The sequence below is a fragment of the Arachis stenosperma genome, chromosome 8 (genome assembly GCF_014773155.1).
Source record: "Arachis stenosperma cultivar V10309 chromosome 8, arast.V10309.gnm1.PFL2, whole genome shotgun sequence".
Classification (NCBI taxonomy): Eukaryota; Viridiplantae; Streptophyta; class Magnoliopsida; order Fabales; family Fabaceae; genus Arachis; species Arachis stenosperma.
This window is the reverse complement of record NC_080384.1, coordinates 48,666,364-48,692,977: the sequence shown is the minus strand read 5'-3', so window position 1 is coordinate 48,692,977 and position 26,614 is coordinate 48,666,364. Positions and strand designations below refer to the sequence as shown.

The window sequence follows — 26,614 nt, the reverse complement described above, 5'->3', positions numbered from 1 at the left end:
CAAGCAGGCAGGCACATGCTAGTTATACAAAACTAGTATAAGTATACTTGTATAAGTCGTAAAAAATTGACAAAAAATTCATTCGGCAATCTAGTGCTCCCAATGATTAATTTATTTCTGTCACAATCTCCATTAACTAATTCGTCGCTTATTCTATAAAATAATTAGTAGTAGGAATGATTTATCTTTCTTATATATTAAAAGAAATAGGATAGAATTGATATGATATAATATGTTCAAGGAAATAAATTCAGTGTTAGTTGTAACGGTCCACGATTAATACTAGTAGTAGGATCAATCTATTCTAAATTTCTAATCTCAAATTCTCAACTCTTTACACTGGGGGGTATACGTGTAATTTCCCATGGCTGAAGTAGATTTCCACTTTTCAATTAAAATCGCGTGGGCACCGACAGCCAGCGGTAATCCAACCGGTAATACCGGAAGAAACAGGTAACTCCGACAGACAGCCTGTACCTCTTCGACAACCAAATCTTACGTAGCTCCTTGTCCATTTCCTAGATTAACACGTGTGCACGTACCATTTGCCCAATCCTAAGAAAACCCCTAAAATCTAGAGAGAGCCGAGCCGTACAAGCCGGCTAAAAAAGACAGTGAAAACCGGGAACCAGTCCAGCAGGTAAAACACACGAACCATAAAAATAACACACACTATCTGAGTCCATGCTAGCTGGAGGGAGAGGGAGAGAGAGAGAGAGAAAGGTTGAAAATGGCGTATTGAATGAGCTAAAATTTTAAGGTTCTGATTTCCCTTCTCTTCACCACAATCGTGTGATCTTTTCTCCACTGATCTGAAATAAGAAGAAAAAGAAGAAGATGGAGGCAACCGCTGGAATGGTTGCTGGATCACACAAACGGAACGAGCTTGTTCGGATTCGCCACGATTCTACCGATAGTGGGGTTAGTCTCTCTCTCTCTCTCTCTCTCTCTCTGCATCATCCACAATGCATTGTCGTTGTTCAACTCTCTAACAGCATTTACTTTACTCCTTAGAATATGGCTTTATTTAATAAATTATTTATTTATATTTATATGTATTATGTTTATAATTGTATTTATTTAATTAGTTATATTTTTAATTGAGAATTGGGTAACGTACTGATTACCTTGAATGCAGCTCAGATCTGATCTGCGTGTTCACTCATGTTGATCTTCAAGTTTGATTTTTTATTTTTGAGTTTTTTTTTAATATTTTATGTACTGTACAAGTACAATTATTGCTAAGGATTTGGCGCATTCTTTTTCTTCTTAAGGATGGTGTTAAATTTTTAAATTTAGGTACAATAATTCTGACTTTTTGTGTAATGTGTATGGTTTTTGCTGCAGTCTAAGCCTTTGAAGAATTTAAATGGCCAAATCTGTCAAATATGTGGTGATACTGTTGGCTTAACTGCCACTGGTGATGTCTTCGTTGCCTGCAATGAGTGTGCCTTCCCGGTTTGTCGTCCGTGTTACGAGTATGAAAGGAAGGATGGGAACCAGTCTTGTCCCCAGTGCAAGACAAGATACAAGAGGCACAGAGGTTGTTGTTTGCTCCCTTGTGCATATGTTTGTTGATTTTTGTTGGTTTTAGTTTGAATTTTTGAAATGAATGAGTTGAGTGTGGATTTTTCAGGGAGTCCTCGAGTAGAGGGGGACGATGAGGAGGATGATATTGATGATATAGATAATGAATTCAATTATAATAGCCAGGGAAATACCAAGGCAAAGCGGCAGTGGGAAGAAGATGCTGACCTTTCTTCGTCTTCTAGACGTGATCCTCAACAACCGATTCCACTTCTCACGAATGGACAGCCGGTAGTAAACAAAACTGATGTTTAGCTTCTCACTGTTGTTTCTACTTATTACAAGTGAAAAACAACCACCAAAGATGATTAGCTTTTCTTTTATAGTTAATAGTACCTTTGGTTATGCATGTTCCTACGGAGGAGTATGTTACATTTTTACATGTGTCTTTCATTTTCTTTCTATACCATTTTGTGATGCTTTTCGCTAATTATCTGTTTATATCATCAGATGTCGGGTGAGATTCCTACTCCTGATACTCAATCTGTGCGAACTACATCGGGTCCTTTGGGTCCATCTGACAAGGTTCACTCACTTGCCTATACTGATCCACGGCAACCAGGTAAAGAATGCACTAACTTGAATCAATGCCACATTATAATACTTATGGTTATTGCTAATTTTAAATTGGCCATATTTTTGTTATTACAGTTCCTGTAAGAACTGTTGATCCAACCAAGGACTTAAATTCTTATGGCCTGGGTAATGTTGACTGGAAAGAAAGGGTTGAAGGTTGGAAACTCAAGCAGGAGAAAAATATGGTGCAAATGACTGGTAGATACAATGAAGGGAAAGGAGGTGACATCGAAGGAACTGGTTCTAATGGGGAAGAACTTCAAATGTAAGCTGCTTAAGCTGTTTAAATTTATGTTTAATGACTACGAGGGCATAATTGGGGCAGTATTGTGTCACTTTTGCCTTTTGCCAGTTACACATCTAAGGATGCAATTGTTTGAACTAAACAAAGAAATGTTTTATGATATAATTGATTTTGAACTTTTTCACATTCACCTTTTGAGTTTTTAGCTTTTTCCCCCTCAGAATTTATTTGTTTATCTTAATTTTTTTTCAATGTTTCTATTCTTTTTTACTTTGTAAAAATTTCATTATTTTACAATTGGCTTGCTTTCGCTTTCTTTCTTAAAAATATCATATTGTACATTGCATTGCATTTGTCTCCCTACTCTATAAACTGTTACTCTACATGAGGTGGTCAAGAGAGATCTAAGTATAAACAATGTTGCTGCAACATGATACATGACATGGCACATTGTCCTTGTTTGATCCATGTAGCTAACCCCACCTTTTGGATAAAGTTTTATTGTTGTCATCCTTGTTATGGTTAAAAGCCTAAATATTTCAATTTAAACTCATAACTTACACAAAATACGCAAGCTTTAAAAGCATATGCTCTGAATTTCATTTTCTATCAAGTTAATGGGAAATTAATTGTTATTGGAAGGGTTGATGATGCTAGACAGCCGTTGAGTCGTGTGGTGCCTATTCCTTCATCTCAGCTGACCCCTTATCGTGTCGTTATTATACTCCGGCTGATTATTCTCGGGTTCTTCTTACAATACCGTGTAACTCATCCTGTGAATGATGCATACCCACTATGGTTGACTTCAGTTATTTGTGAGATTTGGTTTGCCTTATCCTGGCTCTTGGATCAGTTTCCAAAATGGTTTCCCATTAACCGTGAGACATATCTTGAAAGGCTTGCATTAAGGTCCGGATTGCCTATTTTATCAATGTTTTATGCAGCTTGGTATCTTGGTTTGGTTATCATGTGGTATTTTCTATCTCACTAACATTAGTTTGTCTTCCTTAGGTATGACCGTGATGGAGAACCGTCACAATTGGCCCCTGTTGATGTTTTTGTCAGTACAGTGGATCCACTCAAAGAGCCTCCGCTTGTAACTGCAAACACTGTTTTGTCCATTCTTTCTGTTGATTACCCTGTAGACAAGGTTTCCTGCTACGTATCAGACGATGGTTCAGCTATGTTAACTTTTGAAGCCCTATCAGAAACAGCTGAGTTTGCAAAGAAGTGGGTGCCCTTCTGCAAAAAGCACAGTATTGAGCCAAGAGCCCCTGAGTTTTATTTTCAACAGAAGATTGATTACTTGAAGGACAAGATTCAACCTTCTTTTGTAAAGGAGAGACGAGCAATGAAGGTTGGTCCTGAGGCATCTTCTTTCCATTTCCTAAATGTATCCTTATATAGACCATTAACTATAGACTTTAATTTTTCTTATCAGAGAGAATATGAAGAATTCAAAGTGAGGATCAATGCCCTTGTAGCTAAAGCTCAAAAGATGCCAGAAGAAGGATGGACAATGCAAGATGGAACTCCTTGGCCTGGAAATAATCCCAGGGATCATCCTGGAATGATTCAAGTATTGCTCTTTCTTCCAAAGTGCACTTAAAATATTCTAACTTTTGTTATATTTTTGGGTTAACTGTAATGCTTTGGAATATGCAGGTATTTCTAGGTCATAGTGGTGGTCTCGACACAGATGGAAATGAGCTACCTAGACTTGTATATGTTTCTCGTGAGAAGCGACCTGGCTTCCAGCATCACAAAAAGGCCGGAGCTATGAATGCCTTGGTATGTCATGCTCAAACTCCTTATGTTGTTCACTTTATTGTTTTCTGATATATATAGTCTTCTTTTGCACTAAACGATGTGATACTGTAAATCTGATTTAATGGTGCACAGTTGTATACCATGAGTGTGGGAATAAAAAGAAACTAAACTTTTTATGCTGCTTTAGGATGTAAATGATTTTGAATTCATTTTTGTTAGTAGAGATTATGCTGTTTTATTATTATTATTATTATTATTATTATTATTATTATTATAAAACTACCAAAAAGGGTTCCAAGCATATCTAACTCTGGATTATCATGTGTGATGTAGATTCGAGTTTCTGCTGTGTTGACCAATGGTGCATATCTTCTGAATGTCGATTGTGATCACTACTTCAATAATAGCAAAGCTCTTAAGGAAGCCATGTGCTTCATGATGGATCCTGCTTTTGGAAAGAAAACATGCTATGTACAATTTCCTCAGAGGTTCGATGGCATTGACTTGCACGATCGATATGCCAATCGCAATATTGTGTTCTTTGATGTACGTCTTGAATTTACTTTCGTTACGTTGGAACAAGATAATACTCTCTCCTTGCATTCTTATCTGGTGCCTTGGCTAAATTATGTTCCCGTTTGTACTTGTCAGATCAACTTGAAGGGTCTGGATGGTATTCAAGGCCCAGTCTACGTCGGAACTGGTTGCTGTTTCAATAGGCAGGCTCTGTATGGTTATGATCCCGTGTTGACCGAGGAAGATTTGGAGCCTAACATTATTGTGAAGAGTTGTTGGGGTTCTAGGAAGAAGGGACCGGGTGGTCACAAAAGATTCAATGACAAGAAGAGGGGTGTTAAAAGAACTGAATCCACTGTTCCCATCTTTAATATGGAAGACATAGAAGAGGGTGTTGAAGGTATGCTATTGTGAAAAACTAGTTTGTAACTCCTTTGTATGCAGTGGCTTAAGCATGTAGATTTTTGTATGTTGAATTTCATGCAATGTCTTATGTTGAACATGTAATGTATTCACCATGCAGAATTGTCTGAAAGTTGAGATCATAATGTCTTATGAGGTGCTATATATTGCATCCTTTTGCAGGGTATGATGATGAGAGGTCACTTCTTATGTCACAAAAGAGCTTAGAGAAACGATTTGGTCAGTCTCCAGTTTTTATTGCAGCCACCTACATGGAACAGGGTGGCATTCCTCCATCGACCAACCCTGCAACTCTTCTTAAGGAAGCAATCCATGTTATCAGCTGTGGTTATGAAGACAAAACAGAATGGGGCAAAGAGGTGAGCATGTGTATTTATCATTGTGCTCATGATTCCTGTTCGCCACTTAACGGTATCAAGAAATCTGATGTATGAGATTAATCAAGTATTCATTTGGTTTCCTAAATGAAACTCTTTTCTTACTTAACCAGATTGGATGGATCTATGGTTCTGTGACTGAAGATATTTTGACCGGGTTTAAGATGCATGCACGTGGTTGGATTTCCATTTATTGCATGCCACCTCGCCCGGCATTCAAGGGTTCAGCTCCTATCAATCTTTCTGATCGTCTAAATCAGGTGCTTCGGTGGGCCTTGGGTTCAATTGAGATCTTTCTAAGTAGGCATTGTCCCTTGTGGTATGGGTACAATGGGAGGTTGAGGCCTCTTCAGAGATTCGCTTATATTAACACTATCGTCTACCCTCTCACCTCGATTCCGCTGCTTGCATACTGTACCCTTCCAGCATTTTGTCTTCTCACCAATAAATTTATTATTCCTGAGGTAAATGATTTCATCTATCCCATTTCTTGCGGGTAATTTTTAAGAGTAAACCACTATTTTAACCGTTGGAAGAATGGTTCAGTGACGAAGTGGCTGCTCAAAGATTGATCAGTATCCTGTGATACTTGAAAGACTAAAACGGTTTACCACTATTTTGGCTTCGGAGTCATTAGTTTTTTGACAAAGTGGTCTATCCTTTAGGGTGGATTTGTTAAGCAAATCCAATTTTTTCAGGACCACAAGATAATTATCGATCTTTAAGGGATTTTGTCTGCAAACTAATATTTTGTGGCCTAAAATGTTAGTGTGTACTTGATAAGTTTATTATTCCTGATGAAGTGTGGTGGTTTAATAAGTTTGGTTAATTCTGTGCAGATAAGCAACTTCGCCAGCATGTGGTTTATCCTCCTTTTTGTCTCCATTTTCGCTACTTCAATCCTCGAGCTTAGGTGGAGTGGGGTCAGCATAGAAGACTGGTGGAGGAATGAACAGTTTTGGGTCATCGGTGGCACATCCGCACATCTTTTCGCAGTGTTCCAAGGTCTTCTCAAGGTGCTCGCTGGGATTGACACAAACTTCACTGTCACGTCAAAGGCCTCGGACGACGACGGAGAGTTTGCCGAGCTTTACGTGTTCAAATGGACGTCTCTCCTCATCCCACCGACAACAGTGCTCATTGTGAATTTAGTAGGGATCGTTGCCGGCGTGTCGTACGCCATAAACAGTGGCTACCAGTCTTGGGGTCCGTTGTTTGGAAAACTCTTCTTTGCCATTTGGGTCATTGCACATCTATATCCATTCTTGAAGGGTCTTTTGGGAAGGCAAAACAGAACACCAACCATTGTTATTGTTTGGTCTATTCTTCTTGCTTCTATATTCTCGTTGCTTTGGGTCAGAATTGACCCTTTCACCAATGGCTCCAACAAATCATCCTCTGGTCAATGTGGCATAGACTGTTAAGGTTAAATTTTGGGGATTATTTTTTGTATAATGTATTAAGGTTTCACCCCCTTTTGATCTCCTCGTGTTTGGAGAAACTCTAGAGTTCCAAGTGTTTGTATATATTGCAAGAACATAAGTCCATTTAAGGTTGTCTTGGAGGGTTGTCCCCTTCTTGTATCGTTCGTTTATTTTTTTAAACCTTATTTGGTCCTTGTAAGAATAGGTTAAGGAAAAATGTACTCGTGTCATGTACTTTGAACGCACAATATAAATTATATTTATGTCAAGTAATTTAATTCAAGCAATCTGGCTTTGTTTTGGTTCTGTCTAGAAATCCATTTTTATAAACTGCCAATTTTGAAGATAATTTTGGTTTGAATTTATAATCCAAAGTCGGGTCTCAAATTGAACAGAGACATTACAAACCTCCAATATTAATTTGATTGTCTTCCTTTCTAGGATCCATTATCACTCACTTCCCAAATAAGCTTAGCTTGCTAATCTCTGAACGATTCAAAAGACAAATTTCTGCTACTTAGAAACCATTAAATTGAAATTTGATAAGAAAGTAGTGAGAATCAACTCACACTTGAATAGAATATTTGATTCCATAACTATCGAATCATAAGAAATTTTATCTCATTGATTAAAAAATATAAAATATTGCCAGAACAGGATAATAGAGAGAATAACACTGCATAATCAAAGTTGGGTATCAATTTTCTGCACAAAATCGATTCGATATTTTCGAAAATCTTTATCTTAATCCTGATTAAAGGGGGATACATTGATAATAAGATTCTTACCAATAGGCAAATAACTTTATTCAAAGATTTCAAAAATAAGGCAAAAGCACCAAAGCAAAAGCTTGATAATGACAATATGTATAACTGTTACTAGCATAGTGATCACGACTATCGTATTTGTAAATTGTAATATGACCGATTCTCTAGTGTTTTTTATTTGATATTTAACTTTTGTCTAACTAATAAATTTTAAATATTTAAAAATTTATTAAATTTCTATTTTTAACAATTAGACACCAATTTCTATTAGATACACCAAAGAATATTTTCTTGTAAGACATCCATGTCTAGTTTTTTTTTGACATAGGTTGGGTCGGACCTAATCCTATTAATTACAACCAATACCTTTTCCATCAACGGATGAGTTTTTTCTTAGGACTTATTTGAGTGAATTTTTAAAAAAAAATCTTTTTTTGATTTATATTTTTTTAGAAAATTTTATGTAAAAATAAAAGTCATTTTATATTTGAATATTTTATGTAAAAAAAATTTTTTATCTATCAATTATGTTTGGGTATAATAATATAAAAATATTTTTTGTTTGTTTATTATATAAAAAATATATTTTAAAAAAAAATTTTTTAAAAAAAGATATAAATTATAACTTCTCAAACAAAAAATATTTTTTATTATTAAAAATTTGTTAAACCCACTAAAAATTAAAAAAAAAAATCTTTTTTCATTAAAAAAATATGTTTTTTTTTATCAAGCGCAAACAAGTACTTAATCCCAATAAACGTGACTCGGAGGTCAGAGCTCCTTCACAAGACGATGGCCCTCTAAGACGCGACGCGTGCTGCTGCCAAAACAGAGAGGGACGACGCCGTTAGAAGGTTGCCGGAGTGAAAAGACCGCTGCTAAATCAGGTATCAAACTAGTTTCATTGATGCTCATGTTGAAACCTGAAAACCTACATATAAATAGAATACATGATAGCAACACAAATTCAAACTGAAACAGCAGCTATCAATGACGTTACTGATCGTAATTATGAATGACGCGGAGAGGAATGCGTCGAGAGGGCTGTTACTGCTCCGTTGTCACACGGCCACCGCCAGGACGCCGCCGCTGCCAGACCTATCGGAAGAGATGATAATGGAAATCTTGCTGAGGCTTCCGGCAAGGACGCTTGTTTCCCTAAGGAGTGTGTGCAGGTCATGGAGAAACCTAATTTCCTCCCCTGACTTCACCCGCAACCACCTTCGTCGTTCACGCTTACGCAATCCAAGCCTGACTCCGCTACGAATTGCTTGTTACAACAGTTTGCCCTTCAGATGCAGTGGTGTTAGATACGACAGTATTGGAGTTCTCTCCGTACAGTCAATAATGGAGAACCCTTCTGAACCTACTAAAGTCGATTACTTCAGTGGACAACACTACTACAGAATCGTTGGTTCTTGCCATGGATTGTTGTGCTTTTTTGATGAGCATGACTACCAGAATACGCGTGGCATCTTGTGGAACCCCTGTACTGGATTCACATTCCAATCACCGCAAATCAGCGGTCAAGCCTTCTCTTCTGGCTTTGGTTATGATCATCTCAGTGACAGTTACAAGCTTTTTGGAATTATAAGGAAGAAAGGGCCATCTGGTGTTGAATATAGTACCAGAATTTATACATTTGGATCAACTTTGTCGTGGAGAAGAATTGATGATAGCCCATTTGGCCTACTTGGTATCCCAACTAACCACTTTTGTATGGCAGAGAATGGGGTATTTTTCGGTAGTAGCAGAGCATGCACTATTAATTGGATTGTTAATCATGTGGTTCTTTATTTTGACTTGGGTAAAGAGACTTATGCTCATTTTACCCTGCCTGATACGGATTCAAGTGATTATCTCTGGATACAATGCAAAAAGTTGTGTGTTTTGATAAACTGCCTTTCTGTTTGTTATGGGTATTTAAGAACACAACCCTCAATTGTGTGGCAGATGAAAGAATATGGAGATGCTCAATCTTGGACTAAATTGGCAATGATTTCCTTCCACGGCCTGTTTTCTCCCTTACAACCTCTCTATATCTCGGAAACTGATGTGCTTTTGGCCGTTTCTCCGTCTTTTAAAATAGTTTTGTGTAACTTGAATGATGGCAGCGTAGATTTTCCTGTGATTGATGAAGGCGCGGAGAACGATCCTTATCTTTCTCAAAGTATATGTTCTAGGATGGCTTATATCTACCATGAAAGCTTAGTTTCACCAAATGGTCTTCAAGGCAACTCATCCAAAACGCTGCTGCGTTTCATCAAACCCAAACCGAATCCTATTGTCTCTTGGTGAAGCCTTTCTCGAATTACCAACTTTATTATTGATGTTACCAAAATTATTTATCTGAGTACTTTGTTTATGTTTCAAATAGAATTTACTGCTTTATGATAATTGGTTTGATCCTCCTATTCTAGTCAAATAATTCTTTTAATATTCTTGGTATCATTATTCTTCCTTGCAAATCATTGACCATAGTAATTTTATATCAATACTACTGTTTCGTGGAGAAGAAGGGCATGGCCGGGGATGGATATGTAAAAATGACCATCATTTACTTGTTTCATTTTGTAAATTTAAGTGAAAAAAGAATAGTTCCTAAGTAATGATTAGGCATACAATTTTTTGGTTTGCACCAGGGTATACGTCAGGCCAGAAGTCCAATGACTAATTCCTCGGGTATTGCAGAGGCACAAAATGGACGACCCTCCCAAGCAAGCAAGCTTCATTCCCATCCTCCAGTGAGTATCGAACCCAGGAGAGATGGTTAAGGAACACAAACCCTCATCCATCTGTGCCAACTTGCTTTGGTAATGATTAGGCATACATATCATACCATAGGTTAAACTTAGTATAAAGTGGTACCTTAGTGATTTTCCATGACAAATTCAAAGTACCTTCATTGTACTACTTGTGGTGATAGTTAAAGTAATTTATTTAATGTCAGAAATATTTGTTGCTAAGAACATAATAGCAAAGCAGTAGAATGATATATGGCATGTTCCCCATCACTAGTGAATGCAATAACTATCCTTTGGTGTGTAGTCACGCTTTCTCTCTCAACTGATACCATCCCTAGACGTATATCTGAAATTTCTCCGGAACCAAATCCCTGCACCATTAAAATTTTAATTGAAATACTACTATTATCACATTAATTTCGGCTGCCCATATGAATATGCTATTGAACCAGCATAGTGTTTCTGCAATATTGTTTCAATCAATTTATAAGGAAACTTATGGAATGCAATTAAAGAAGCAAAACCGAATTATCATGTGTCCTGTCTTATTCAATTTACCCAATGACATTCAGCTCAATATTCAGGTGATGAGATCTTCTAGATCTTGGCTTTGGCTGGTTCTCCTAAATCTTGGGTCAAGTTGGTAAAAATCATTGATACATAGTTGGTAATGTTATGCTCATGTATTCAAGATTCTTAGGCTATAGAATAAAAATACCACATTATGTTAAATTGTTTTGATTGTATTCAAGATTGTTCGTTTGGAATAAAAGAAAGAAATAGAGTGATGTATTATGTCTTCATCCTTTTAAACTTGTCTATTATTTTCCATTCATGGCCGGCCAACATTCATTAAGTCCGCATATTAGTTGTCTTTAGTTTCTTCTATACTTGTTTGATATTTTTTATAATAATAAAAATAAAACTGTTTATATATTTGGTTTGAGACTGGAAAGCTGAATTAAAAAAAATGAAGGAATATTTGTTGTTGATGTAATTAGCATTTTTTATCTGTCCAATTTCTTCCTGAGTATAAATGTATAATATAGTGATTACCCCTACCCTCATTCTTTTTAAACTCAGCATAAGCAATGTATACAAAATTTATGGCATGGCTGTTTAGAGAAAGGTCTTTATGTCAAAAATAATTAATGACTTCCATTCCTGGGAAACAATGGCATGTAAGAAATGGAATCTTCAAGTTGCAAAATTCTCATGAGGTTTTGAAGCATTATACAGAGGCTATTGACTGTAGTCCTAAACATGCCAAGGTAACAATACTCATTAATTAGAGGTGAATGCCGATCATGGTCTGTTCAAAACTTCAAATGCATTTCAAGTTGTAGGTGCTTATGTTATAGTTATATTCTGAGTTGCTGTATAAAAATAACAATAAAAGAAGACAAGATTGCACTTGATTTGATTAAAGTTTGGACTATAAACATATGGAAGTTTAAGCATGGGAAGCAACATGTTGTTTTGATTTTTCATTTTATTAAAAATTAAGGACCACTGATTTGAGCCAATTATTCTTTTGTAACACATGGTTCAAATGTACCTTGACAAAAAAATCCGGTAGGGATCTTTGCTCTTGTGAGTTGAATATTGAAAAGCCATTTGTTTCCTTCAAATGATTTTTCCTCGTTTACATTTATGTATGGCAACGATTTTTTATTTCTACGAAGTTTCGTTTGGCTTTCAGGGAATGTGGCGCTGATTTTTTGCATTATTTTATTTATTTAGTATGTTGTAAGGTCCTTGTGTAGAGTCCAAACGTGGTGAATGCCACTCCCTCTAAGGTGTATGTGACCTAACATTTATTCATTCAATGATCAATGATTAAGAAAGTGCAGTTTTTCTGACTTCTTAGATTATTTATGTATTTATTTGTTTTGACTTTTCAGATTATTGCTTTGTTGAATATATGAAGAGCCAGGAAATTATTCTTACATGGTGGTTATATCTACTGGTTGTTCTTCTCCTTCCGATAAAAGGGTCCGGATGAGTATTTCTTTTGGTGGTTTTTACGAAAAGCAGGTTTTACTTTTATGCTTTTCCTTCATCCAATTTATTCACTTATTTTCGTATGCTTTTTTAGACCTGATCTAAATTATTAGAGTTAATTAGGGAGTTGAAAACATGTCTCAGTTTATGTTAGTGGTGTGTGTAAGAACTCTTTTCATAAATATATTTAACGAAAATGTACTGCTACCATTGGCAAACTATTTTCATTATCTTCCCCGTACTTTTTGTATTTAGGTTTTGTATATTGTTGTTTTGTTGTTTTCTTGTGTTTCTGAGTGCTTAGTTGCCAATCTTTGAACACATGCATCTTATGTATCTGTGTTTTCCTCCGAAGATTATTGAAGAAGTGTTATTGATGGTGAACTTCGAGAAAAGATGAATGATGGAAAAAAGATGAATGAAGAAAAACGCTCTCAATCTGGTTGCGATAAGCATGTAATCATTGCCATGTGTGCGATGAACATTGCAACAAAAGAAGAGTGGCAGGAGCTGATTCAGGTTTCTCCTCTTATTTAATCTTATAAGATATCTTCAATTCAGTAAAAATATTAGTAACCTATGATTTAGTATCAATTTTCATGATTTTAGACCCAATAATATTTAACCACTTATATAGTAAGTGAATTTCTTCACCTTCTAAGAAATTTTACTATAACAAAATCTTTCTCAGACTATTTAAGTTAAAATTGAATGTGGACCACCTAAAGAGAGTTTTGTCACTCATCCTTACAAGATCTCAAAGTAATTAATAATAATAAACACCATCGCTGTAATTATTTTTAATATGTAATTAGTCTTTTTTTATTTGTATTATCTTGTGTATGCAGGAATTCAAGTTATAATGGAAGTGTCTTTGCCTATTCATCAACACAACAAACAACATGTAGGTTTATATATAAATTCCTCATATCTCATATATGGAAGTTAGTTAATTTATTAGAAGTTTAATTAATTCGAATTATATATTTGTGAGTAGAGAGGAGGAAAGTGCTGCTTAATTGAAAAGCAGTGGTAGTGAGGAATCAAGTAGTATTGGCTGCAAATTCAAAGAAATTAAAGCTAACTAGCTAGCTTCTTTTTGTTAATTATTATTATCAATTCATTTTCATTCTTCTTGATGTCGTCTTCATGTTTTTGGTTTGGCTAAGCAATAAAGCTAAGTAAGCAATAAAGCACTTGCATTTATTGACTATCAGCTTATTAATTATATATGATATATATTATCGCTATCTTTGAATTGAAGGAAAGCAAATAGAATTTGTTTACTATGGTTATGACCGATTTTATAATTTCGAATTGCCGAAAGGGTGGTTGCGATGGGGAGGGAGAGAGAGGGGGGTTGCGTTGGTAGGGAAAGGGTTGCGATGGGGAGGGAGATAGAGGAGGAGTCTGCGTTGGGGAGGGAGGGATTAGAATTGGGGGTGGTTTGTCAGGTCACCAAAATACGGTGGCCATGTCAGCATTGTGCTTGCTGGAGATTTGCTCTGACGAGCTCGTGGACACATTTGTCAAATTTTAAAATCTTTTAGAAACTATTTTGTTGGTGCCAGAATCTTTTGGGTACTAATTTGGTATTTACCTTTTCGAAGAATAGTCGAACGCTTTAACAAGTTGAAGACTTAAACTAATAGGCAACACTTCAATGTGTTGCATATTCAAAACTATAGTCAACCCTTTAATGGGGTTGCAAAATCAAAAGAAGAGGCAACATTTTTCTGTTAGCGGCTGAATTTTTGTCAGTTTTTAAGAAAACGCAACGCTTCTAAAGAGTAGCTTTTAAAAGCATTGCTTTTAAAACAAAAAAGCGTTGTTTCTGACTTAAGACAACCACCGCATCTGCAAGGCTATCAAAAGCATTGCTTTATGTTTCAAAGTGTTATTATAGATAAAAGGCAACTCTTTATCAAATTTTAAGTAACACTTTTTGAATGTTTTTTCAGTTTGAAAATATTATACTGCGATTCTTAATATTAATTTGATTTATACTCTATCATGAATATGTGTAAGTTTCACAAGTATCTCAATTTTGACTATTAATAAATTTACCCAAAAAGTTAATCCACTTTAGAAGACCTACTGTGAGTATAATATGAAGTTACCTTAGAAGGAAAAACATAGATATAAAACAAAACACAATTGTTTTTTATATTTATTTTAGAGTTTATTTGGATATATTTAACTTATATTAAAAAAATTAATGAATTTTTTTAGTGTATTTGATAAATTTTTAATAATAAAAATAAAAGTACTAAAAATATTAAATTTGATATTAGAATAAAAAATAAAAACAATGAATAAAAATATGAAATTTAAAATCAAAATATTTAAGATTGAGAATGAAATGAGGACTAACTTTTGGTAAACAACAACTCAAGCATTAATATGATAATGAATTTAAATTAATTAAATTAAATAATTGAAATAATAAATTAATTATACTTATTTAGCTCAATAAAGTAAGTTAAATAAATAAAAAACATCTTATAAATATGTCAAGCAAAAACTATAACACTTTTAAAACCTATTATCAAAATACATAAGACAAAAAAATAAATATAAATTAAAATAAAATAATTTATACATATCCATGATAAAGTATAAATTAAAAGGATGAAGACATAATACATCAATGGAATTCAGAACGGAGACAGGAGGCTTTAGGAAATGGGCGGTGGAGTTTAATGAATCCTCTGAAGGAATTGAAGGCCTCTTTGTTAAGGAAACGAAACAAACATGTGAAGAGGACAGGGTGCTAACAAGGACAAGAAGGCTGCTGAGGCAGTATTGTTACCTGAGGGGGTTCAACAAGAGGAGAACGCGAACAGAGGGATTGAGGACGAACATGGTGTTGGGGATTATTATCAAATCAGAGGTCTCACTAATGAAGGTGAAGTTAACGAAGTCCTGGGGTTCAGCTCGCACGATGGTGGAACTCTGCTGGGGCAAAATGCGGGGGAGGGCTACGGAGACTCAGAAAACTACATTGAGGAAGAAGGGCAGGGACATGATGATGAGGACAGGGGGGTGAGCGTGCAAGCCTGGCAGAGCAGCTGTTGGAAAATCAGAAAACTTGGAATTTAGCAAAGGAACCAGGAGCAATGCTATGTAATGAAGAAGATGATATAATGACTATCTTCGAAGAACAGAATGAAGTAATTGCTTAGAAAAGAAGACTGACAAAACAGAAGGCTAAAGCAAGACGAAATAGGTCTAAAAGTCACAATAAAGTGTGTAATAATATTTTAAAATGATTATTAGTTTATGGAATGTTATGGGGTTAAGGGGTGATAGAAAGTTGGGAATGATTACAGATCTTAGGAGAAAATAAAGATTGAATATGTTAGGCCTAATAGAGACCAAAAGACAAGTACTGACAAAGTTTGACGTTTTGAAAATTTGGGGGAATATTGGTGTGGGGTGGGAGTATGTGGAGTCTGATGGTGCTTCTGGAGGATTGTTGTTAATGTGGAATAAGGATTTTTTTTAAATGAATAATTGTTATAAAGGGGAGATATGGTTGTGTGTTGAAGGTGTGGTGTCAGAGAATTCTATTAACTGTGCATTCTTCTTGGTTTATGGTGCGCATACTAGAGATGAAAAACTGGTTGTGTGGAAGGATTTGAGCTATGTGGCAGGTTTGTGTCAGGAGCCCTGTTGTTTTTTAGGGGATTTTAATGAGATTACCCAGGTGGAGGATAGGAGAGGTACTGATAGTTTACCTTTCTCAGCGCAAGAGTTCAAGAATTGAACAAATGATATGGGGTTAGTAGACTTGCCAATTACTGACCGTAAGTTTACATTGTTCAGAGGACGGTCTTGTAGTCGTATTGACAGAACTTTGGTTAACCTGGAATGGCTTGAGGCGTACCCGGACACTCGCTTAAGAGGGGCCCACGGGGCTTATCAGATCACTGCCCTATTATAGTGGAAGACAAGAGGATAAGGGATGGTCCGCGATCGTTTCGTAGCCTAGATTTGTGGTTTACACATGACGAATTTCTAAGTATGGTCAAGGAAGAATGGAGAGGGTTGGGAGAGATGCAATTCACTGATAAGCTGAAGGCTTTGACGGGTCGTTTGGGGAGATGGCACAGAAACACCTTTGGTCACATGGACAAGAAAATCATGAAGTTTGAGGAAGAGATCAAGAAGATTGATGATATGGTGGGTAATGGGACACATGATGGTGTAGTGAAAGCAAGAAGGAGGGCGTTAGTTACGTGTTGTGAGAAGTGGTATGTGAGGAAAGAACTACATTGGAAGCAGATGTCGCGGTCTAGGCATACGAGGCACATGGATAAAAACACAAGATATTTTTATAACTTAGCATCTGTGAGAAAGAGGAATAATAGGATTGATGCTTTGGTTGTTAATAGAAGGTTGATAAGGAATCAAGCTAGGATCAAAATTGCCATCAGAGAGTTTTACAAGGAGTTATACCATCAAGAGAAGTCTCCTACGGTGGGATTCAGAGACGGGTTGGTGGAAATGATCGATGAGGAGGATGCTATAGAGCTAGAGAGGCTACCAACTTCTAAGGAGGTTAAGGAGGCAGTGTGGGATTGTGAATCGTCCAAGACCTCAAGAAGCGACAGGTACAATATGAATTTCATAAAGAAGTGTTGGGATGAAATTGGCTCTGAGTTCATGAAAACGGTACTGGGGTTCTTCCAATCTTCAAGGTTGCCGGCAGATGCTAATGTCACCTGGGTGGCACTAGCCCCTAAGTTTACCGGTGCTAAAGAAATCAATGATTTGCGCCCGATTAGCATAGTGGAGTGTGTGTATAAAGTAATCTCGAAGATGTTAGTTCGGAGGATGAGAGCAGTTATGCCAGGACTAGTAGGCAAGACGCAGAGTGCGTTCGTCAAGGGTCGAAAGATTCATGATGGGGCCCTTATTGCGTGTGAAACGGTTCAGTGGATCAAGTTGAGAAAGAAGGAAGCGGCAATAATAAAGCTAGACTTCCAGAAGGCTTATGACAGAGTAAAGTGGAGCTTCGTAGACCTAGTGCTGCAGAAGATGGGGTTTAGACGAAGATGGAGGGGTTGGATTATGGAATGTGTCAATTTGTGTTCCATGTCAATTTTGATAAACGGCTCGCTTTCCAAGCCATTCAAATTGGAAAGGAGACTGCGACAAGGTGATCCTCTGTCTTCGTTCTTGTTTGTGCTTGTTGTTGATGTCCTGCATAGAATGTTGGGGGAGGTTGTTAGGAATGGTCGCATATCGCCATTGTTGGTGGGGAGAGACCGTATTGAGTTGTCGCACCTCCAGTTTGCTGACGATACTATCTTATTCTGCCCGGCCTCCTGAGGAAGAGACTATCAAGAATTATAAGAGGCTGCTTCGTTGCTTTGAGTTAATGTTAGGCTTAAGCATAAATTTTGATAAATCGAGTTTGATTCCCATCAACTGTGATGAGCAGTGGGTTCAACGTATGTGTAGTGTGCTAGGCTGCAAGCAAGACACTCTTCCGGTTAAATATCTGGGTATCTCACTGGGTGCGAACCCAAGGTTGGTTAAGATGTGGAAGCCAATAATAGACAAAGTGGAGGAAAAGCTGAGCATCAGGAAAGCGAAGGCGCTAAATAAATCCGGTAAGTTGGTGCTTATCAAATCTGTGCTGAATAGCCTCCCGGTGTATTATTTGAGCTTATACAAGATGCAGAAAGCGGTTGCAGAGAAACTGATTGCCTTGCAAAGAAGATATCTCTGGAGTAAGGAAGACGGAAGGAATGGTATGGCAATGGTTAAGTAGGAAATGGTGCAGGCTCCTAAGTGACTAGGCAGGCTGGGAGTTGGGGATGCTATGGTTTGCAACACATCCCTTCTGTTTAAGTGGTGGTGGAGGTTCTCAAAAGAGGAGTATCCGTTGTGGAAGAAGGTAGTTTGCTCTTGTAATACCTTAAATCCAAATGAGTTTCTATCCTCTCAGAAATTGCCTGATAGGAGGCCCGTAGAAGGATATTTGCCAGTTACATTTCAAGAATCAAGAAATTAGACAGAAGATGATTACTGGATTGTCTATGGAGGTGGGTGATGGGAGACGTACTCGGTTCTGGGAGGATGTCTGGATTATTGGAGGGTTCCTCAAAGTTCGTTTTCCAAGGCTCTTCTCTGTTTCAAACTAAAAAGGTTCCGTGATAGGGGATTGCGGGTTCTGGGATGGCTTAGGTTGGATATGGAACTTCCAATGGAGGCGGGAACTATTCCAATGTGAATTGGAACTACTGAACCAGCTTCACCATACTCTGAGGCTAGTCAAACTTGCTTGTATATGGCTGAGAGGATAGGGTCGTATGGAAATATGATAAACAAGGTGTTTTTACTACTAACTCATTTGTGCAGGTGTTGCAGGTGAAAATGACGCCGGAGGATATATCAAGTTACAGCTTTACTAAGACTATTTGGAAAGGGCTTGTACCACCTAGAGTGGAGTTGTTTGTTTGGTTTGTCTTGACTGATAGGGTCAATACAAAAGAGGAACTAAGTCGGTTCAGAGTTATCAACCAAGTAGATACTTTATGTGTTTTATGTAATAGAGGTGATGAAAATGGTAACCACTTGTTTCTTGGATGCAGTTTCTCTTGGCAGTATGGTGTGCTTGGATATCATATGTTGGTGTATTATGGACTTATCCGGGTACGATCAAGAAGCATTTTCAGAGTTGGACTGAGATATCATATAGGAAGGAGGAGTACAAGAGATGGATGGTGTGTTTTTGTGCCATTGTGTGGAACATATGGTTGGAGCGGAACAGGAGGATCTTTCAGAATAAAGAAAAACGAGTGGAGGAGATTATTAACATGTCCTTTCGGAGCTACACTGAGTGATTAGGTACTGACCTTTTTTGTTGTTGATGGTAATGCCGGAGATGACATAGAGGTCTTTCGGCCATAATGGGTATTTCGGTTTTATCTTCTTTTTATTTATCCTTTGTTATTGTTGCTTGCTCCACTATTTGTGTTGAGCTCCTCTTTCAAAAAAAAAAAAATTATTTATTCCAGTTAAATTAAATAATTAAGATAATTGATTAATTATAGTTAATTTAGTCAAAAAATATTATATTTTTAATATTTATCTCAATAAATCAAAGAAATAATTATTATAATATTTTTAAAAATTATTAATCAAAATATATAAAATAAAAAATGATTGCAAATTAAAAAAATCAATTTATTTATTCTAATCGAATCAAATAATTAATGTAGCCTAAAAAATATTAAATAATTTAATATTTATCTTAATCAAATTAAATAATTAATTAACATATTTAAATAAATCAAATAAAATAAATTAAAAAATACATTTAAGAACATACACATCACCTATATATACTATTAATCGAAGAAACCCAATCTAAAGAATATAGGATTGATTGATTCATTTTAATTACAGGTGGATTCCATCAAATAAAATGCGTATTTATGACATTTCAATTTTCAAACCCTAAACATTTGTTAATAATTTAAAATTTGAAATCCTTTGTTTCAAATTTCAAAACTAATTTCATTAATAATTAATTACAAATGTTGACAACCTAATTAAGTCTCAATTTAGTTTCGTGAAAATAGAGAATAAAAAACCATTACAAATATAAAATGGTAAGAAGCTAAGGCTTTCTTTTCAAGATAAAGAAAATTGATATTGTTTTAGGTGATATTGAAAAAGTAAATTAAATATGTAAAATATAAAATTATAATAAGTTAAATTGTAAAATCGTCTAATTTATTATAAATTTTATTTTATAAAACAAAAATATTTAGTAATCAAAGAAAATTAATCAAAAATAGTTATAACTTACTTTATTTAGATTTTTTAATTGTTATGCTAAATAAAGCAAGTTCTGGCTATTTTTTTTCCTCCCTAACATTATCGTTAGGGAAAATTCCACTCCCCTCCTCTGTGAGATATTAAAATGACACTCCCCTCCCCTCTATTTTATAAATGTACATTCTCCTCCCTTCTAACTTTTAAAAAACCTCATCTTTAATCCATTTTAAACTTTTTATGTTAACTTTATCCATTTTTTAAGAAAAAATAAATTATTTTTTGAGAAAATATCCATTAACCAAAATTTTATCTTTTATTATTAAATTTTACTTACTAAAATACCTTTTAATAAATTATTTTTTATTGATTAAATTGTATTTTTATTAAAATACTTTTAAAAAAATTAATAATTAAATTATTTTTTTTCTAAGATATCTATCCTTCAATAATTTTTTAATTATTAAATTATGATTTTACCAAAATTTTTATGAACAATTACTTTTATATTTTACTATTAATTTTTTGATATTAATATATATTATTTTAACATTAAATAAAAAAAATTACCACACTTAATATATATAACAATTAATATATATTGATATTGAAAAATAATCTTGCTAAAATTTTTTATTTAATGTTAAAATAATATATATAGATATCGAAAAAATTAATAGTAAAATATAAAAAAATCGTTAACAAAAATTTTGGTAAAATTAAAATTTAATAATTAAAAAATTATTGAAGGATATTTTAGAAAAAAAATAATATAATTATTAAATTTTTTAAAAAATACAATTTAATCAATAAAAAATAATTTATTAAAAAATATTTTAGTAAAAAAATATAATAATAAAAAATAAAATTTTTGTTCATGGATATTTTTTTAAAAAATAATTTATTTTTTTTAATAAATAGATAAAGTTAACATTAGTTAACATAAAAAGTTTAAAATAGATTAAAGAAGAAGTTTTTTAAAAGTTAAAAGGGAGGGGAATGTACATTTATAAAATAGAGAGAAGGAGAGTGTCATTTTAACATCTCGCAAGGGAGGGGAGTGGAATTTTTCCTTATCGTTATAAAATTAGTTGACTTAGTTAAAATAAATAAATAATAATCTCCAGGAATTCTAAAAAGTTAAATCAAGAATCTAACCAAATTTTTCAAAATCAATTCTTCCAATAAATTTGTCCACTTTTAATGTTTTGTGTAATTATATATTTATTGTCTATTAAGTATATTGGTATCATAAAATTCGATATATAAACATAAATGATTTGATCTTATTCTCTAGTATTGCATGAATATAAAAACTTGTGATTTTATCAACAAATTATTAGTTTAGATTTGATTAGATTGAATTGGATCGGCCGTTTGTGATTTTGATATTGGATTGAAGGCGGGCCAAAGATCCATGGAGATGTTAATGATGATATTGAAACATGAAAACCCTAAATATAAATAGAATAGAATAGAATAGAACAGAACAGTGGAATTAGATGGACAAACACATGCAGATCGAGAATAATGATGCCAAGAGGAATGCGTCGAGAGGGCTGGAACTGGTCAGTTGCTCCAGGGCAAGAACGCGGCAGCTGGCAGACCTTTCGGAAGAGATGATAATGGAAATCTTGCTGAGGCTTCCGGCATGGAAGCTTGTTTACCTAAGGAGGGTGTGCAGGTCATGGAGAAACCTAATTTCCTCCCCTGACTTCACCCGCAACCACCTTCATCGTTCATGCTCATGTGATCCAAGCTTGACTCCGCCGTGGATTGCTCATTACCCTCACAATGGTAGGAATAGAGAGATCAAATTTTTCTCCGTGCAGTCAATGATGGACAATCCTTCTGAACCTACTAAAGCCGCTCTCTTCAGTGGGGGATGCTACCACAGAATCGTTGGTTCTTACCATGGATTGTTATGCTTCTTTGGTAGTTATGCTAACCACGACATGCATGCCATCTTGTGGAACCCCTGTACCGGATTCATATTCGAATCGCCGGAAATCAGCGGTGAAGCCTGCTTTTCTGGCTTTGGTTACGACCATCTCAGTGACACCTACAAATTTTATGCAACCATAATAAGGAAGAAAATGCTATCTGGTGTTGAATCTAGTGCCAGAATTTATACATTTGGACCAACTTCGTCTTGGAGAAGAATTGATGATATCCCATCTACCCTACTCAGTGCCCCAAAACAACCTTGGAAGAAGGTGGATAATAAGATAGGGGTATTTTTTAATAGTAGCAAAGCATGCACTATTAATTGGGATGCTTATAATGTGGTTGTTTATTTTGACATGGCTATAGAGACCTATGGTCATTTTCCCCTACCCGATAGGGAGTTAGATGAAGTACCCACCTGCGCCAACTTATGTGTCTTGAGAAACTGTCTTTCCGTTTGTTATGAGTATATGAAAACACAATGCTGGATTGTGTGGCAGATGAAGGAATACGGAGAAGCACAATCTTGGACTAAATTGGTAACCATTCCCTTTCATCCGCAACCGGGTTATTTAAATGAAGCTCTTATTTTACAACCTCTCTACATCTCAGAAAGTGATGTGCTTTTGGCCATTTCTCCATCTTTCACAATAGTTCTCTGTAACTTAAACGATGGTAGCATAAATTTTACTGTGAATGATATGTCTCTAGGAGTAGATTGTAAGATGGCTTTTATCTATCATCAAAGCTTAGTTTCACCAAATGGTCTTCAAAGCAACTCATCCATAATGCCGCTGTACTTCTTCATAGCCAAACCCACTTTTAGTTTCACTTGGTGAAGCCTTTCTCGCACTACCAACTTTGTTATTAATGTTATCAAATTTATTTATCTCAGTACTATATTTATGTTTCAATTGGAATTTACTGCTTTAAGATAATTCGTTTGATCTTTTTCCTTTTCTAGTAAAATCATTCTTCGAACACTTTGTGCACTGATGAGAAATTGTACTTGCTCTTGGTATTATTATTCCTCTTTACAAATCATCGATCGTAATAATTTTAAATTAATATACCACTGTTTCGTGGAGAAATAGGAATGCCCAGGATGGATTTGAAGAAATAACCATCATTTACTGGCTTCAGATTGTTAATTTAAGGTGAAATAGAATAGTTCCTTAAGTATCATAGGTAAAAATTAGTATAAAGTTGTACCTTGGTGATTTCTGATAACAAATCCAAACTATCAGAAAATATTTGTTGGTAATAGCAAAGCTGTAAAATGATATATGGTCTGTTCCCTATCACTAGTGATTCTGTTTTTCTTGTTTGTGACAATGTGTAAATATATAAGCAATGTGTAATGCCTTTAGGAACAACCGCTACTTGAATGTTGTTCAGTTGTTCTTATTCACTTGGTTTAATCGGTTATTTATTTATCCACCAAAATTAAGTGATGATTAAGTGCAAATCAAATCATAATGCGGGTATAATGATGATTTAATATGAGGTTCTCTTTAGGTACAAATATTATTATTAGCTCAATGAACTTATCTTGCTAAAACGAAGCTAAACCAAATTATCTTGTGTTCTGTCTCTGTCTTGGCTGTTAATAGGGAAGGGGAGTTGAGTATGCACTATTAATCATGTGGCTGTTTATTTTGATTTGGGTAAAGAGACTTATGGTCATTTCCCCCTCCCTGATATGGATTTAGATGACTATCTTCACTGTACTACTTGTGGTGATCGATTAAGTAATTTAATTAATGTCCGAAATATTTGTTGTTAAGACAATGATATCAAAGCAGCAGGATGATATACGGTCTGTTCCCTATCATGTGTCCTGTATTATTCAATTTACCTAATGATATTCAGCTCAATATTCAGGTGATGAGATCTTCTGGGACTTGGCTTTGGGTCAAGTTGGTAAAAACATTGATTCATAGTTGGTAATGTTATGCTCATGCATTCAAGATTCTTAGGTTTTAGAATAAAAACACTCCATTATGTTAAATTGTTTATGACTGATTATATTCAAGATTATTGTTGTTTGGAATAAAAGAAAGGAATAGATTAATGTATTATGTCTTCATCCTTTAAAACTTGTCTATTTTTTTCCATTCATGTCCGGCCAACATTTATTAAGTCAGTATAAGTAACATATACAAAATTGGTGACAAGGCTGTTTAGACTTTAGAGAAGGGTCTGTGTGCCAGAATAATTAATGACCATTCATTCATGGTTATTAGAGTTAATTAGGGGGTTGAAGAACATGTCTAAATTATTCACTTGTTTTGTATTTTGTTATTCTGTTTTGTGTTTGTTGTGTTTGGGAATGCTTAGTTGCCAATCTTTGAACCCCGAAGATTATCGAAAAAAATAAATGATGAAAAAAATACGATAAATGAAGAAAAACGCTCTCAATCTGGTTGCCATAAACATCTAAGCATTGTCATGTGTGATGAACATTGTAACAAAAGAAGAGTGGCAGGAATTGATTCAGTTCCTCCTCTTATTTAATCTTATAATAAGATATCTTCAATACAGTTACAATATTAGTAACTTACAATTTAGTATCAATTTTCATGATTTTAGTCCCAATAATATTTAACCATTTATATATTAAGTGAATTTTTTCACCTAAAAAATTTTACTGTAACAAAATCTTTCTCAGACTATTTAAACTAAAATTGAATGTGGACCACTTAAAGAGGGTTTTGTTACTCATCCTTACAACTACAAGAGTTCAAGATAGTAAATAATAATAAATAGGCATAAGTATTATTTTGATCCTAACATTAAAAGTCAGAATCGACATCATTCCTAATATAATTTTGGATTTAAAATTATCCTTAAAGTTTTTTTCGTATTAAAATCGTTTTTTTAATTTTTTTCGGACGAAAATACTCTTACCACTACTGGCACTTTTACCTCCACCACCGGCACCGGCACCTTTACCTCCAACACCAACACCTTCAAGAATAACAACATCAATAAAATCAACACAAATTCAACAAATCAAAGGAATCAAAAATTCAACAAATCAACACAAATTCAATAACTAAATCAACACAAGCAGAAACAGAAAACAGAAAATTCAACAAGAAACAGAAGTAGAAGCACAAATTCAACGATGGAGAAGCAGAAACTCTTGTTTATACACTCTCTTGTTTCAACCTCCTAGACACGCTGTTAACTGAGATTCATAACATGCTCTCACAATTTTGGTGGGGTCAAAAAGATGCAAAACGAAAAATGATTTGGATTAAATGGGACACAATGACGAGACCGAAGAAAGATGGAGGGTTGTGGATCAAGGACCTAAGGGCACAAAATTTGGCTTTATTGGGCAAGCAATGTTGCCGTCTAATGAAATACTCTAATTCTACTATATCAAGAATGCTCAAAGCTAAATATTTTAGATATACAGATTTCTTACATGCAGATATAGGAAGCGTACCGTCGTGGAGCTGGAGAAGTGTTCTTGAAAGGCGTAAGGTGATCGAGAAAGGCTTGATATGGAAAATAGGCTCTGGTACTAATGTTCACATCTTCCATGACCCCTGACTCCCACCACCAGTACCCCTTAATGTCCCTCAAAATGCACTCACAATCCCGCCAAATCTGCAAGTGTATTACGTTAGTGCGTTACTAAATCCTGATAGAAGCTGGAATAGAAATTTGATTGAGTTAATTTTTTCAGTTGATATATGCAATAATTTTTTTTCAATCAAACCAATAGAGGAGGAGGATGAAGTTAATTGGTACTGGACAAAATCTGGTATATATGAAGTTGGGTTAGGATACAAAATTGCTTATGAATTCTTTCATTCTCCTACTTCATTGAGGCCCCAAAACATACAGAACAACAGAGTGTGGAGTAGCATTTGGGAATTAAAATTACCTCATAAAATTAAGGTTTTTCTATGGAAAAGTCTTCATGAAAAGCTTGTGTGTTGCAACAAATTTACAGCCGGTTCGCATCCATTCCTACCACTTGTTCAAGATGCATGTTGAAGGCTGAATCAATTTCTCATGCTTTGTTCCAATGCCCCCTATCTTCAATAATATGGAGTCTAAGCTTAATAACCCCTAACCTATGGATGAGAGAAGAAGATACCTTTTTCAATTGGTGACAATTGAGTCTTATCCTGGGCAGCAGCTCAATTCGAAGGTAGACAAAAGACCTTCCTCATAGCGGCGCTGTGTTGGAGCACTTGGAAAGCGAGGAATCGGTGTGTTTTTGAGAAGGTAATAAGCTCGACACCAGAGATAGTGAAAGAAGCCAGCAATTTAGTGCGTGAACTCGTGAGCCATACCTGATAGATGCTACTAATTTTCTTTACTCTTACTTTACTCTTTTCTAAGCTCTTAGTCTTTCAGTCACAGTTGGTAATAAATGGGAATATCCAATTCTTTTGTACTTCCTTGTAGAAACACTTTT

At 35.1% G+C, this 26,614-nt stretch overlaps 3 protein-coding genes across 8 annotated transcripts; all 3 read left to right on the top strand.

The window, feature by feature from the left end:
- Positions 1 to 694: 694 nt before the first annotated feature.
- Positions 695 to 7,200, top strand: LOC130943678 (cellulose synthase A catalytic subunit 1 [UDP-forming]-like). The gene is made up of 14 exons (XM_057871665.1): positions 695 to 921; positions 1,348 to 1,543; positions 1,637 to 1,818; positions 2,038 to 2,149; positions 2,239 to 2,428; positions 3,050 to 3,316; positions 3,419 to 3,764; positions 3,849 to 3,986; positions 4,073 to 4,198; positions 4,511 to 4,723; positions 4,829 to 5,093; positions 5,279 to 5,475; positions 5,607 to 5,957; positions 6,333 to 7,200. Exons 1-14 carry the CDS (start codon positions 838 to 840, stop codon positions 6,915 to 6,917), a joined length of 3,252 nt encoding a protein of 1,083 aa, XP_057727648.1. The 5' UTR covers positions 695 to 837; the 3' UTR covers positions 6,918 to 7,200.
- A 1,235-nt stretch (positions 7,201 to 8,435) lies between these two features.
- On the top strand, positions 8,436 to 13,690 carry LOC130946715 (F-box/kelch-repeat protein At3g23880-like). 6 transcript variants are annotated; one of them, XR_009072348.1, is made up of 7 exons: positions 8,436 to 8,571; positions 8,669 to 9,978; positions 10,327 to 10,497; positions 11,615 to 12,229; positions 12,333 to 12,465; positions 12,788 to 12,951; positions 13,281 to 13,690. XR_009072348.1 is itself a non-coding variant. In XM_057875550.1 (2 exons), exons 1-2 carry the CDS (start codon positions 8,675 to 8,677, stop codon positions 10,352 to 10,354), a joined length of 1,332 nt encoding a protein of 443 aa, XP_057731533.1. In that variant the 5' UTR covers positions 8,456 to 8,674; the 3' UTR covers positions 10,355 to 10,991. The 6 variants fall into 6 exon arrangements, 1 of the variants encoding a protein (XP_057731533.1); XR_009072347.1 differs by having other exon boundaries at positions 8,456 to 8,571; positions 8,666 to 9,978; XR_009072344.1 differs by having other exon boundaries at positions 8,456 to 9,978.
- Positions 13,691 to 21,728: 8,038 nt separating this feature from the next.
- LOC130946117 (F-box/kelch-repeat protein At3g23880-like) lies at positions 21,729 to 23,012 on the top strand. The gene has a single exon (XM_057874796.1). The coding sequence runs from the start codon at positions 21,729 to 21,731 to the stop codon at positions 23,010 to 23,012; it is 1,284 nt and encodes a 427-aa protein (XP_057730779.1).
- The last annotated feature ends 3,602 nt before the right edge of the window (positions 23,013 to 26,614 follow it).

Bases quoted from the DNA above. Each gene is read 5' to 3' on its own strand.
- LOC130946117 (XM_057874796.1), top strand. From the start codon at position 21,729: ATGGACAAACACATGCAGATCGAGAATAATGATGCCAAGAGGAATGCG.
- LOC130946715 (XM_057875550.1), top strand. From the start codon at position 8,675: ATGACGTTACTGATCGTAATTATGAATGACGCGGAGAGGAATGCGTCG. The intron at 9,979-10,326 runs GTGAAGCCTTTC...GGTTTGCACCAG, and splicing joins CCGAATCCTATTGTCTCTTG to GGTATACGTCAGGCCAGAAG.
- LOC130943678 (XM_057871665.1), top strand. From the start codon at position 838: ATGGAGGCAACCGCTGGAATGGTTGCTGGATCACACAAACGGAACGAG. The intron at 922-1,347 runs GTTAGTCTCTCT...TTTTTGCTGCAG, and splicing joins ACGATTCTACCGATAGTGGG to TCTAAGCCTTTGAAGAATTT. The intron at 3,987-4,072 runs GTATTGCTCTTT...TGGAATATGCAG, and splicing joins ATCATCCTGGAATGATTCAA to GTATTTCTAGGTCATAGTGG.